This window comes from Varanus komodoensis, unplaced genomic scaffold (assembly GCF_004798865.1).
Source record: "Varanus komodoensis strain SLA01 unplaced genomic scaffold, ASM479886v1 scaffold9, whole genome shotgun sequence".
In the NCBI taxonomy this organism is placed as follows: domain Eukaryota; kingdom Metazoa; phylum Chordata; class Lepidosauria; order Squamata; family Varanidae; genus Varanus; species Varanus komodoensis.
Genome location: NW_025336598.1, coordinates 8,178,435 through 8,193,271, shown reverse-complemented (window position 1 = coordinate 8,193,271; position 14,837 = coordinate 8,178,435). Strand labels below are relative to the sequence as shown.

The 14,837-nt window shown below is 40.5% G+C and overlaps 1 protein-coding gene across 1 annotated transcript in view; it reads left to right on the top strand.

Annotated features, from left to right (window-relative positions):
* Positions 1–14,545, top strand: part of WDR1 (WD repeat domain 1) — a 25,442-nt gene extending 10,897 nt beyond the window's left edge. Inside the window, exons 3-12 of the mRNA XM_044418125.1 lie at positions 3,132–3,209; positions 4,687–4,767; positions 6,405–6,638; positions 7,976–8,063; positions 8,801–8,957; positions 9,864–9,951; positions 11,238–11,348; positions 11,741–11,914; positions 12,438–12,582; positions 13,578–14,545. Of these exons, the coding sequence (XP_044274060.1) occupies positions 3,132–3,209; positions 4,687–4,767; positions 6,405–6,638; positions 7,976–8,063; positions 8,801–8,957; positions 9,864–9,951; positions 11,238–11,348; positions 11,741–11,914; positions 12,438–12,582; positions 13,578–13,687 (1,266 nt within the window). The 3' untranslated portion in view covers positions 13,688–14,545. The remainder of the gene's footprint in view (positions 1–3,131; positions 3,210–4,686; positions 4,768–6,404; positions 6,639–7,975; positions 8,064–8,800; positions 8,958–9,863; positions 9,952–11,237; positions 11,349–11,740; positions 11,915–12,437; positions 12,583–13,577) is intronic.
* Positions 14,546–14,837: the final 292 nt, after the last annotated feature.

Below are 14,837 nucleotides of genomic sequence, written 5' to 3'. Positions count from 1 at the left end.
GAACCCAGTCATTGTTTCAGCAAAACATAGCTTTTTATTGTGCTTTAATTTCTAGATTTACAGGTAACAGCTGTTCATTTGACAGCTAAAAAAATTTAATAGCACAAATCCTTGGGACAGTTTCCTGATGCCCACATTCTTAAATGGCATGAAGCAATAATAACAAGGTTTTGCTTATCTTTTACTCTTAGATATGACAAAGGGGTCCACTATTCAAAGGCAATCACAATTCAAGTGATGCCTCCTCTTGAACTCCCAGAATGCTACTTAAAACCTTTCCCCAAACTTAAAACACAGCAGGCAATATGAGGAACTGTCTTTAAAAACTGCTTTCTGACAGCTACATTCCAGATTTTTTTTGTATTTCTGTATTGGAGGCTAAAGTTATTTTTTAAAGAATTATTTTGCTTGAGAGGGAGCAGGAAAGCTTCAAAGGAATCTCTCCAAATAAAAGGGAAGTTTGGGTGGACTGTGTGTGCTTCTGGGTTTATTCCTGTTTTCTTTAAATTTGCTTATCTCTTTAAAATCCTATCTGAGGTTTAAATAATGTTAATACAATCTGAACATTTTAATGGATGCACTCCAGTTTGTAGAACCTCATCTGTTTCAGAAACTGGAAAGATGGATGAAGAAATGGAGTCATCTGCTGCTCTGCCAAAGTATGGTCTGATATGGATTTATTTCTAGAAACATTGGCAGTGTGTTTTGTTTTGTGCCTTTGGAAGCCGAGGACATATTTGCTCCTTCTGAAGGGGAATATGAAGTAATAATAGGAAGAACTAAACTATAAAATAATATGCATACTTTCCCTCTGTTATCTTACAGAAAAAGTATGTTGTATAAATGGCTTGAATTAAATGCTCATAACTGGAGCAATACTTTAAAGATGCCGCTGTGCCAATCAATTTGCAGTAAATCCTGAGCTGATTGACACAGAAAACTCTACCCCCCCCTTTTTTTTTGCTGATACAGAATCAGCAACATGGAATCTGTTCCAACAGAACCTATTTAAAAAGCAATTGCTTATTTTGGGTTGCTGAAGAAGCAATTGCTTATTTAGGGTTAAATGCAGATGAGCTTTAAATAATTTTGTGCTGTCCATGTATCGAAATTGAAAAAAAAATTATTAGGCTGCACTTGAGTAACCAAAGCACATTGTCATGCCTGATCTTATGAAGCACGTTTCTGTTTCTGTTTCTCACAAACAGATTTGGAGCAGTGTTTCTGTGGGATACTGGTTCTTCAGTAGGTGAGATCGCAGGCCACAACAAAGTGATCAATAGTGTGGATATTAAACAGACAAGGCCCTATCGACTAGCGACTGGCAGTGATGACAACTGTTCTGCTTTCTTTGAAGGGCCACCATTCAAATTCAAGTTTACAAAAAATGTAAGTTAGCTTTGTCTGTTACCTGTATGCAAACTTTACTGCCAAGATGCAGCCGCCACCACCTGACTCGTGAAGCAACAGACAGCACTTTTCTTGTAGTCTTTAATAAAATGGCCCTTTGCACTTCACAGTGAGGTGTTCAGAGGGCATGTGGGCAGAAGGGGCCTTGTAAAACTCCATATGGATAAGCATAAGATCACTCATGCCACTTTGAGAGCCACCTATAGTGTTTTGCAGAATTACAGCAAATCTTGGATAGGGTTGTGACAATTTTAACCTTGAATCAAGCTCTCTGCAGTTCACAGACTTCCTCTCATGCTTTGTCCTGGCTTAGCAAGTGAATGAAGCAGACCAAACTCTGCAAATGCTTATGTAATCCCCATTAGGCAACCAGGACCCTTCTGCATCACGCAGAACACAGGCAGAGGCTGCAAATCACATGCCTGGAAGTGGGGCACCACTTGTGCAGGGTTCGATGTGCTCACCCAGAAGTCAGACCCATGGCCCCAAGAAAGCAGGCTGGGACCTGTTTTAGGGGTGGGGAGTGGTTCCTCTCTTTCTTCTAATACAGAGTTGAACAGAGCACAACTCTTCAAAGTGCACACTTTTTTGTTTGGGTGTATGAAACTAAACTTACATTGAAAATCAGCTCTCCATTCTTTATCCCTATATAGATGTGCCTACATGTAATGGAGGGCCAGGGTTGCACTAGTGTGCCTGGAACTAAATGAAGTCTGTACACTAGAATTTATGACTGAATACTGCCCTATGAGCTACATCTGCTGGCTTCCCCCATCTGGCACCTATGGAATGGGGCAGATGAGAATTGAAGTCTAAAATATCTAGGGAGCACCAGACAGGGGAAGGCTACTGTACTGAAATGCAGATTTTTGGGCAGATCCAGCAGTACAAGTATACTGTGCACAAGATGTAGCCACATCTGAAAAATACTTTTGTAAATGTGTTCATTTCCTTGTTATATTTTAATCCACCCAGTCACCAACTGTCAGTGCTATGTATGATAGCTTCAGGTACAACATGTAATGTCTGTGCATTTTTGAGAAATAGGCACTTCGGCAACAGTTGCAGTGGCATTCCTGGGTAATGTACTTTATCCATATTAGAGAGAGATTTATGAGGCCTTGCAGATTAATCCACGGGCTTCTGATAATGCAATCTTTGGAGGGAGAGTTTTGCAGGTGGTCTCTGTTGAGGCAGGGAATGAATGTATGGAACAGCATGACAGATGGTTGTCTGTTTCATCCTGCAAGCATTAGGAGGATTTGACACTTTGGTGGGGAAGCCTGATCAGTTGTGTCCTTACAAAGAGTGTTTACATTAACCGTAAACAGAAAGGGAGCGCTGTTCTTCTTCCCCGTCTTCTGGACTGCTCTACTGTCTAACAATGGTTTTCCTGTCTTCCCGTTATGACCTTCCTCCAGGATGGCCATGATTTGTGTGTTCTCCGCACTTTGCATGAAGCAGGAGAGACAGGAGCTGTGCAGTCCACAATGGGCTGATAGAAAGCAATAGGTACAGGGCTAGGCAACCTGTGGTGCTCCAGATGTTGTTGGATTGCAACTCCCATCATCCCTCATCTGTGCTGTCCAGGGCTGATGAGGAGTTGCAGGCCAACAACATCTGGAGGGCTAGAAATTGCACATTCCTGAACAAGCAGAAAACAAAGCAACTGGAGTAATTCATCTGGGAACTGACATTCTGGTGTTGTTTGTCTTCTCTAGGACCACAGCCGTTTTGTTAACTGTGTGAGGTTTTCTCCAGATGGAAATAGGCTTGCTACAGCCAGTGCAGATGGCCAGGTAAAATTAGCCATTTCTTACTAACAGGGTACCAGAGGGATATGGAGCAAAGAGCCTCTATAGCCTGTGCTTTGAACTCAAAACTTTCCATGTTCATTCCCAGTACATCTGCTTAAAAGCATCTCTGCTAGCAGGCCTAGGAAGGACCTGTGTTTAAAAGCCTGAAGACTCGCTGCTAGGCAGAGGAGATAATACTGAGCCATATGGACTAGTAGCTTGATTCTGTATAAGGCAATGCCATACATCCATAAGTGGACGAGTCTCCTTTGACTTATGCTGAGTGATTATTCTTTTGCAACTGATGTGCATGGCACTCTGGAGTTTGTAAGCAAAATAATTGCAGGTTGCTACCTTCAAAAAACTTAGGCTTTAAATTCAGTGCCGAAGGAGACAATAGAGAAGAAAATAAGATCAGATGAAATAATATGTTGCACTTAGTTGCCATTGGGAATGTGGGTTGAAGTATTAAAGTCTTGTAGGGAAGGTGCATTTTGAAGGGAACAGAATTGGTTCCATGTTCAGCCTGATTGCATTGTGTGAAATTCTCAGGGAAATCAGCATGCAACTGTGATATGCACCACTATATTGCATGTGGTGACTATGACAGTTCAATACTGTCTGAAAAGAGCTTTTCAGAACTTGGTTTGAACTGAGCTCTTCTGAGTGTGGCTCAGTATGAATATGGCAATGGGAATTCTTTTTGAAGAAGTCATCAGACCATTCACTGTGTGTCTTGGAGGACACTCAAGAGGGGTGGTAGTGTGGTCATGAAATTGTGGATCCCTGTCTGGATTGCTTTCTTGGTCAAATTTACAGGCTTGCTCATCAACCGGTGCCAGGTTTAGGTGTGAAGTGACCTTGGTCCTGTGTCCTCTGTTGGGAACATTCCTCTGACAGTAGATGGTGGCAGGTTTACCAGGTAGCAGCTAGTGTCCAAGCAGTTGAGTCTTAGCTGCCACTGTAATTTATTAAATAGCATGCTCTGACCTTAAATGGCAGCTAGGTGGACAAGGGTGGGAACCTGTGGCCAGTAGCATCAGCCCGTAATTTTTTAAGGGGTTGATGGCATTCATCATTGGTGGGCCTTATTACAGTGTTGGGGCCTGGACAGATGCCCAAGGATGGTAGGCACTGGAGCTGGCCCCATGGTAAACAACTTCTGTCAGTCTAAGGATTCTGGTGTGGCTGTGAATATTTAAGCACAGCAGCTGTTCAGGCTGTGGCAGGCTGGCACAGCGGACAGAACTCCCTGTATTCAGACACGCAAATGTTCTGATGAACTAATACCTCAGTTCAGACATACTTCCCTGTATTTCAAGCATTTGGATTCTTAGGTCATGATTTTTTCTTAAAATGGATATTGAAAATCAACTTTGCATTTCCCTTCATATCAAAAGATTCACAGTTTCTTTTGAAATACTCCAGAATTCAGTTTCTACAAAAATATTTAACAAGTTTGTCTCTTTTTGGTGTTAAGATTTTTATTTATGATGGAAAAACTGGAGAGAAAGTTGGTGCTCTAGGTGGAAGCAAGGCACATGATGGAGGCATTTATGCAGTAAGTATATCTGGTTCCCCAGCTCCCTGTCTTGTTTGGGTTGTTATAGTATATTGCTTTGTACAGTTACTTCAGTTCTATTAACTCTGCTTTTACTTGAAGAGCTCAAAATAGTGCCTAGTTGCATAGCATCTAAAATTGCATGTTATGTTTGGCAAGTGTGGCAGACACTCAGTCATTTGTCAGGCACTTTGGAATTGTTTTCCCTAAAAGGTAGCATATAAATCATTTAAATAACATTTAACTCTATTAATTTGTTCCCAAGGGAAAAGGCCAGTTCTGCCAACATTCCTTTGCTTCTAGGGTTAATGCTTTCAGCATAAGCCATGCCAAGGGTCATAGGCACAGTTGCAGCAATGCTTTTTGGACCCAGCATCTAGATTCTTGTTCCAGTTGTTTACATGTGGCTTTTAAATCTTGTAGTGAAAGTGTATGGTTTTGCTCGCTAACTGTATTTTATATTATATTTTATACACTGTTGTAAACCACCCAAACAGCTTAAGCTACTGGGTGGTATAGAGTTGTTATTATTACCACCTCCTCCACCACTGGCATCATCATCCTGCCAGAGAGCATCAGTTTGGACAACAATAGATTTAACTCTAATCAAACTGATTCATTTGAAACTTCTTGTTCAATGAAGGTGGCCCTTTATTTGAAGCAGTTCCCTGCCACGTTTTACAAACACGAGTACTTCTACAAACTGTGATAAGAGTGATATTTGCAATATTATGTTCTTAATGTTCTATTGTGATGTGTTTTTAAAGTGATACATTTTCTTGAAAGTTATCAGTGCATGAGTGAAATGAGAGGGTGTTATAGAGAGGAGTAATTTAAATGCATTAGGCACTGGAAAATTTTCAGACACATGCCACTTGAACTGGAATGTAACCAGACCTCAAATAAGATGAAGAACAGTTTTTAAAACTGAACCTTGGGGCAGTGCCTAAAGGGTTAAGGTGCTTTGGTTCCCTAGGGGATGGAAGAGAACATGATTTTCATCATTCAAGTGAGGACAGCTTGCCAAGCTCTTAGCCTTTCCTTTAAACGCTGAAAACGCTGAAAATTGATTTGAAAACAAAGAAATCTCAGAGTCAGATAGTATGCACCTTAGAGAATTCAAATGTGCAGTTGCTGATCTTCTCACAAAAGCACATGACTGGCCACTGTGGAAAACATGATGCTTTGGGATTATCCAGCAAGGCTTTTCTTATTTCTCTATTGTCTTTCTCAGACCGTTTATTGAAGATTTCCCTGAAATCAGCTACTGGGTTCTATTTTATCAAAAATGTTTTCTGGAATGGCATCAGTTTATGTTCAGTGCGCCTTATTCCCTGGCAAGTCAATATAAGATTTCAGTCAAAGCCTTCTTAAATTGCCTTGTCAGACCTCATTTTCAGTAGTCAAGAAAAATTCATACAGAATTTAAGAAAATTAAATGTATATTTCCCCTAGTTTTGCCTCACTACATACACACCATAATTGGAAAATGCTTACTGTGATGTGGCACTGCTCTTATTATGGAGACTGAGCTCCCAGACGGTCTTCCAGTTCACCACTGGAAATTCCAACACAGGCGAGACCCTCTCCAGTGCATAGGTTGTGGATCTACTTCTAAATCTGTTTTCTTTTAATAGATTAGTTGGAGTCCAGATGGCAATCGCCTGCTTTCAGCTTCTGGAGACAAAACAGCAAAGATTTGGGATGTTGGTGCTAATAGCATAGTGAATACATTTAACATGGGATCAAATGTTCTGGATCAACAACTGGGTTGTCTGTGGCAAAAAGACCACTTACTGACTATTTCTCTTTCTGGATACATCAACTATCTGGATGAGAACAACCCAGACAAACCTCTTCGAGTCATAAAGGTCTGTTGGATTATTATTAAAGAGCAATGCTTAAAGTAAAGCTAAAGAAACCAGTTCCTAAATGTTTGAGGGTAGAGAAACATCAAAAATCAGAATACAAAAAGTGCTAATATGTCTTCGAAGCAAGTTGATCAAAGCATAGTGTGTGGCCAGAGTCCAGCAAACCCTAGCCAATTTCTATATGCCAAGCCCAGAGGACTTCTTAAGTTGCAGTCCTTCTCTTCTCTCCTTTGTTTCCTCTTTTGGAACTGATCAGATACTTCGTTAATACATCACAGGTGCTTAATGTTCCAAGTGGTAGGAAAACCCCCTACAATTGGCAGGTGGAAGTAGTTGTACTCGTCCTCCACACACAGCCACTACCTGACCATGTCCCTGCTTTTTTTTGTGCCTTTTTGTATTCTGATGCATATCTGTCTGGGGTTTCTGCTATCCTGTCTGCTACCTTCAGTCATTTGGAGGTTACCTTCTCTGTTAAGTTATTCTGTTTATTCACCCTGGCTACCTGATTATTCCTCAAACACCTGCCCACATGATAAACTACTCTCTCCTCACATCTGCCCTCAGGGACCGATCCTTAGTGCCCATCCTCTGTGCAAACTAGGCCAAAGTTTATGCAGATGAACAGAATGCATATTCTTCCCCTGTTTACAATCTCTCCCTCATTCCTCCCCCATGTCACAATTTGAATTGTAAACTCCCCTGAGCGGGACCAATATTCGGGCATTACTCCATGGAGCACCATGCATCTTGATGACTCTGTAGTAATAATAAAGCATCAAATCTTTTTCTGGGCTCATGCAAGCATAAAACATCTATTGGAATTGTAGCCAGGGTTTCTGGATCAAAATGCGTTTATATTTGTATAACGTGTTGAAAAGTGCAGTCCATGAAGTGCTTATGACTATGTCAGACTTTAGGTTTTGCTTGCATTGGAGAACACTAGAAATGCAAAAGGCAGATAGGCATTGGGATGAGAGATTTGGGGCTATTGGGCAGTATAGAAATGAAATGAGTAAAATACAGAAGGTAATTCTGTTTTGTTTATAGACATAATTAAGATTCAGAGAGCTTGAAATCAATCTCTCCTTTTTTTACACAAGATAGTTCCATGTCTGCCATGTGCAAACCTGTTCTTAGCCAAAGGAGATGGGGTTATAAAGAAGTTTTTTAAAGAGAACTGGGGATTTTGCCAGATATGGGGGCAGGACAGAGGGGATGTCACTTTTGGCTAAGTGCAAACGTCCATATACTTTAAGCTTCTGTTCATGAAACTACAGCCTTTTTTAAACATTCAAATATAACTCTTTACAATAATTATGTGTGTTCTCTTGCAGGGTCACAGTAAATCAATACAGTGTCTTACTGTGCATAAAAATGGGGAGAAATCTTATATTTATTCTGGGAGCCATGATGGACATATTAATATCCTTTGACTAAAACATATTAACAGAGAAAAATGTGATGTACTGTACAGCACTGTGCTGTCTTCTGTATTCCCCCTTTTCTGTAATATTTGCTACTCGGTTAAAACTTCTTGGCATACGATATAGTATTGGAGCACAGTTCTCATTTAAACTGCTAAGTAATAGTCTAATATTCAGCTCTCTCATTGAAGCCCCTGTTTTCAGTGTAATTTTTAGTGCTGCTGTCTGAGTTGGCTAAATTTTGAACATAAACTACCCCACATGATGAATACCTTTTGCAGCCATCCCAGCTTGAATTTCAAGCTTCCTTTGTGTACCGCCATGCAAGATTCAGTGCTGGATGTTTTCCACAAGGTATTTTTAAGCAAATTCTATTGTACTGTTACCATGGCAAGTACCTCCCCAAAGTACTCTGTAAATGCTCCCCCTCAAGGTATTCTGTATGCATTTCTTTGTGAGTCATGTGTTTTTTGCCTTACAGTACTTGTTTCAAGAGCTTTTGTAACCTTGTGCTATTAAAGCTTCATTCAAATTTACAGTGGCATTTTAGTATTGTTAAGCTGTGGGACTAATCATAAGCCACCTGGATTCTCATCTAGTTTGGCCTTAAATGTGCTTGTTGTCCTGAAACTTACTAGCATAATTTTGGAATTATGTCAGCTTGATGTATGGGATAAGTATTGGAGCATCCTGTTTTCCTCATGTTGAAGACTATTTCCTTAATATTTTCCTAACATTATTGGGATGCTGAGACAGGGGAAAATGATGACTTTTTAGGGAAAGGACACACAAACCAGGTTTCACGAATGGCTGTGGATGAATCGGATCAGCTGGTCAGCTGTAGCATGGATGATACTGTGCGTTACACCAGTCTTAGCAAAAAAGACTACAGGTAGAGGCGTGTCATGTTTGCCAATATTATTTAGCGTCACCATAAAATTAAAATGGCCCTTCAGGCCATCATACTTACTTTGTTAGTATGTCTGATAACAAGATATCACAGTGTTTTGTTTTGTTTCTTTTTTTGGCAATCAACATTGCCTTTGGTGTTCTGGTAACATCAGTTTTACCATCCTAAGTAGATCAAGTTTGTAAGTGCTGCAGTGGCTGTTTAGATAGTTGCAAACTCATAATTGTGTTTGTCCAAATATTACCACAGTAGGGAAATAATTCTTATATTTTTTTGTAAATATATTTTTTTAATCACAGGGAAGATGGTCCCAATAGCAGGTGCACTCGGGGGGGTGGAGACGGGTGCAATTGCGGACGTGCTTGTGCAGGGAAGACGGGCACAATCACAGCCATCTCCCCCCTGAGCATGATTGCGGCCATCTCCCCCCCTCCCACCCCGAGCGCGACTGCAACTGTGCCCGTGCATGGAAGCCAGGTGCGGTCACAATCGTCACGTGATGTAGAGTTCGCAACCTGAAGAATTTTTTTTCTGAAATTTCTGTTCACAACCCAATTTGGTTGTGAACTGAGGCATTCGTGAGCCGAGGTACCACTGTAATAACCTGGGTCTAATTCTCATTATTTGGAAGTGAGAAATAACATCACACCTTTGTCATCTCTTGACTTAACTACTGCAGATGCCTCCTGTCTTCTGTTCTGGTACTCTGAAGATAGAAGCCTTCACTGGCTTCCCCTCTGGTCCCAGATTCATCATATGCTCCTTACCCTTGCTTCCAAAGTGCTCCATTGTCTTGTTGCCCTTCTCTCTACTGTTTATATCCTGATATATCTTTGCCAGTATCCTTCACTCATCCAGCTAAAGAAAAGCTCTTTTTCTTTCCCACAGTGGCCAAGACATTGTAAAAATGGATGTTCAGCCAAAATGTATATCTGTTGGAGCTGGTGGATATGCAGTGGTCGTATGCATTGGAGAAGTGAGTATCAGAAAAACTGGTGACAATCCATTACTTCATTCATGTACTTAGTTATTATATGTATATCCTGCCTTTTCCCCAATGAGTCCAAGTAGAAATAAGTGATTCTCTTTCCCACCACACCCTCATTTGTCATCCAAAAATCCTGGGAGGTAGATTAGGCTAGGAAGGAGAGCAACTAGCCCCAAATATGCCCAGTGGGCTGGGTTTCTGCTGTTAGATTCCTAGGAAAAAAGCTGTTCATTTATTAGGAAGGCCTCCACCACTGAATGGATTCAATGGAATGTGGTTACGGGAGCCACAGGGGACGAAACTCCATGTAGTCTTGGTTCCCAGTCTTGCGGAGGCTCATGCATCAAGCAGGTGTCGTTACAGCTGTTCTGCAGAGCTTTGCCATCATTGTAGGAAGATGTGTACATGTACCTTTTGATTTCTTTCAAGCTGTTTCTTGAAATTCAAGGTGTTTCTTGACACTTGGAATTTAAAAAGCGGGGGATGTAGCTAAATAACATGCTCTCCCACATTCTAACATGTGGTACAGATCACTAGGAAATTTTTCTGTGTAGGTTTAGCAGAAATGAGAGGGAGTTGTGAATAGCATGTCAATTTTCAGCACTGCTCTTGTTTGATATAATTGAGCTTGTGCAAGAAAACAGTGATTCTATCTTCCATTCTTACAGTTGCCAAAAACTGTCTTGCCTTCTTTCATGTTAGGACTGCCTCTACTTGAACATAACAATTGAATGAAGACTGCTATTCCTAATAAATAATAATGAATGCTATCTTCATAGGTAACCTGAAGTTGTAATTCTATGGGGCTGTGCCAGGCTTCCCGTGAAAAATTGACCTTTTTCATAACTAGCATAACTGAATGTTTAAAAAATGTTAGTCCTGAGTGTTAAACTAAATTAACGTATTTTGCTGTTCCTTAGGGGTATTCTAGTTGATGGACCATTGATGCACTATAGCTTCCTGTGTGTGAACTCTGGCACATTGTGCAGACCCTCCCAGTCGCAGTGTAAATGTGTGAATGCCAATGCCACACAGGCAGAACTGGGCATCTCTTACCCTGTTTTCACTTTTCCCACAGAGCGGAACTTAAATGGGAAGGCAGATTAAATTGTTAGTGCTGCCCATATTGAAATGCCATGGGTATATGAATGCTGTGGGGACTCAGGGTACAAATTACTTGGATTTAAAGGGTAGGAAATGGCTCTTTCAGAAACGCTTTGAGTGCTTCATTTGTCTAGTTCAGATGGAAATGGCATAACTTTCTGCAATTACAGATTGTCTTGATGAAGGATAAGAAGAAATGCTTTGTAATTGATAACCCCGGTTTTGACCCAGAAGCAGTCGCAGTTCACCCAGGAGGTGGCATGGCAGCAGTTGGAGGAACAGTAAGGATGTTATTTTCCTCACAGAGGTAGCATTCTCTGATCATTATACCCTTGGCAGCTACTACAGCAGCATGGCAATAAATGTGATAAAATTCTCCTTATGATAAAGTAATTTTAGGTGCTCTCTGAGCCTTAGTGCTCCTTGCCCTAAAGCCAGCTTTTGCCCCTAGTGTTCCTTCCCCATCAGTGCCTCTGCTGTTTCTGTAACCATAATAAGTGCATGCTCCTAAGCATGAACCACGTTATATCCTGACAGGAGCAAGGTGCAAACAGTTTCTGCTTTTAAGCCGTATCTCAGTGTTGGCAGTAATGGCTATGAAAGCTGGCAAGCCCATTTAGGACAATTTGTACACACTGAACAGAGCTTGACCCGGTAATGTTTTGATTTTCAGGATGGAAACGTGTACTTGTATGCAATCCAGGGAACATCTTTAAAAAGAGAGGAAAAGACGTTAGAAGTAAAAGGTCCTGTGACTGACCTGGCTTACTCTCATGATGGTGCCTTCCTTGCAGTGACAGATGCAAGCAAGGTTGTCAGTGTGTTTAGTGTTGCTGATGGCTATGCGGTAAGGCCCAGTCTTTGACCTCTGTTCTGAGTGCTTTTTCTTTCATTTCTTAAAAATAAAGACAAAATTGTAGCTTCACCCACTCTTGGCACAAAACAAACCAAATCTTGTGCTGTGAGCATTTTGCTTTTATGTCACAGATTTCCACATACAGGTTTATTTATTTAAAAGCTGCTGCAGTAAAACTACCATTATTGTTCATAGTTATGGAGGGGTGCTACATGCATAAAACTTGTAAGTGTCAAACTTACTAATTGAAGGAACAGTGCAGTATGCTAATCAAAGTATTAATAGAAAAAATAATAAAAGCCTGATCTTGGAATCTATTACCCTCGTGTGTGTGAAGTTACAAGTAGCATTTGATGGAGAAATTTATTTAGCTGTCCTCGTTTCATGTACTGTGTATTATACAGCTTCTGCGCAATTAATTAAGGTTTTTAAATTGTAGACTGATCATTAAATTTTAGGATCCTTTTCAAATCATGGTCTTTTTTGCATATTTTCATTTTCTCCTTCTAAATAGGAACATAATCTATTCTATGGACACCACGCAAAAATTGTTTGTATTGCCTGGTCACCAGATAATGAACACTTTGCTTCTGGGGGCATGGATATGATGGTTTATGTTTGGACACTGAGTGACCCAGAAACCAGAGTCAAAATACAAGGTAATGATACACTTTTTGTAACAGACAAATCTAATTTTGGAGCTCTAGCTTGATAAGAAAGTGCTCACCAGTTAAAATTACCCAGTTTATTTATAGCAAATTACATTTGATTCAGAAATGAAAATAGTTTTCAAGGAAATTATAGGTCTGAAAATGAGAGCTTAACTCAAGAGTGAATAGGCTTAATTCTGAACAATGAAGGCTGCGGTTTTGCTCACACACAATGAGGTGGGTGCAGAGGGTCTGCTGTAGTGTCTTGATATCGCCTCTTCCCTTCCGCGGTAGCAGCTCTTCTCCTGATCCAGTGCCACGCAACAAGGCCTCCCAGCAGTTTTCTCTGCAGTCCCTGTGCATAGGTAACTCACAGCAGAAGCAGACACAAGGGCCTAGGGGACCAGAGCATGCTGCTAGATGCTGAAAGACGAAGTCTCTTGCATGGTCACTAAAGAGTGACCATATTGTAACATGTCGCCTCTAAAATATAGTCTCCTTCTATATGTGCCTAACCATAACTGGAGATCTTCATCAGAGGTCCTCTTGTATGTCTCGCCACCGAGAGAGAGAATGTAGGTGAGAACACCAGGCAGGGCTTTTTCTGTAGCAGAATCTCAGCTGTGAAACTCCATCCACAGAGCTCCCTCACCCAGCTTTTAAAGATTAGACAGGCAGTAAGCACTGCATGGTTTTGCCAGGTCTTTGGCTTTTTAAAGTGTCTGTTCTGTTTTTGAAGCATGCTCTGAAGATGCAAATTTGTTTTTTGTTGTGGTTTTATACATGGTTTTGAGGACCCTGGTAAGCAACAAATGCATGTATTGTTTTTATTGCAATAATTTATACAATGGTGAGCAAACAGCCTCATTTGGAAAGGAAAGAACATGCATGATCATTGAACTGAACGACATACCTGCTAAACTTAAGAGTAATGCTAGATGAGGCAAAACTGGTTGCATCTAATTACTTCTGTAATCTTCACCCTCTCACCTGTTCTCTGCCAGATGCCCACAGATTACATCATGTAAGCAGCTTGGCATGGCTGGATGAGCACACCTTGGTAACGACATCTCATGATGCGTCTGTCAAAGAGTGGTCTATTTCCTACAAATAAAATGCCTTCAAAACAGGAGAACCTCATCAGGGACTAGAACTACTGGAGCGAAACATAGCATTTCTCTTTCTTAAAAATTAGCAAATCTGTAATGACCTTTGGGTCCTATAGCATAGTCTCATACCTTTGCAGAGAGTGTTCATATCTGTATTAAATGACCTTTGAAAAGCTTTAGTCGGTAATGGTTTGCACATGAGAAGCACTTAAATTATGTCTGGAGCTTATATAAAACCTTTGTGTGCTGAACATTCCAAGATCTGCAGCCTAGTGGGCTGGCATCAGAGTTTAAACTGATTTGGTTCTTTATTTTTTAATATCGATGACACACCTACTTGCACATGGTATTGTACAGCATGAGAGAATTCTCATTTTTTCTAATTGCAGAACATTTCTGTACTAACAGTCATAGTAAAAATGCTAGTTGTGATCCAAAAATGAATCGTGGTGTGCAGCTACTGTATATTGGCTTATCTGTAATGCACCAAAATAGTTGCCTCGAATTTCATGCACCAGACATCAAAGTGGGGTACATCCATAATAAACTTCTCCTGTATTTCATGTCCAGATTTGTAGTTATTTTTAAGATAAAAACGTGGGGGTTTGATGTACTTTGCCATCCTTTTAGAACTTAAAGTTTACAGATAAATGTGAAGGCATTTTTCCAGATATACCTTTGTTACCTTTTTGAACAAATGAGAATATTTGATCATGGTTTGTTTGTTGGGAGAGGGGTGCTTCTAGATCTGCTTTAAATATACCTGTTTCGTAAGAAGAAATATGTTGATGTAAGAAAACTTGCAGTAATTATTAAAAAAAAAGCCTTTTTCGGTACAGGAATTAAAATGAAATAAAGCATTATTGTGAGTTGGGCTTATCATTGCAAAGAGTAGAGACACGTTTCTGCTTAAGAGACCTTTGTCCCAGTGAAAAGCTTTCAGATTGACTTGTCTTCCCACGTAACACATTTTCATGCTTCTTTCAGTGGCTGGAAAAGAAAATATTTAGAATGGTGTGAGCCTCCCCTCAAAACATCCTGTTTGTTTGTTTGTTTGTTTTCTCCCACAATTGTCCTATGCATGTGTTAACAGCTGTGATGGGAAAATGTGAGCAGCAAAATGCTGTGAGACTGCATCCCTAGCCCAACCCATGT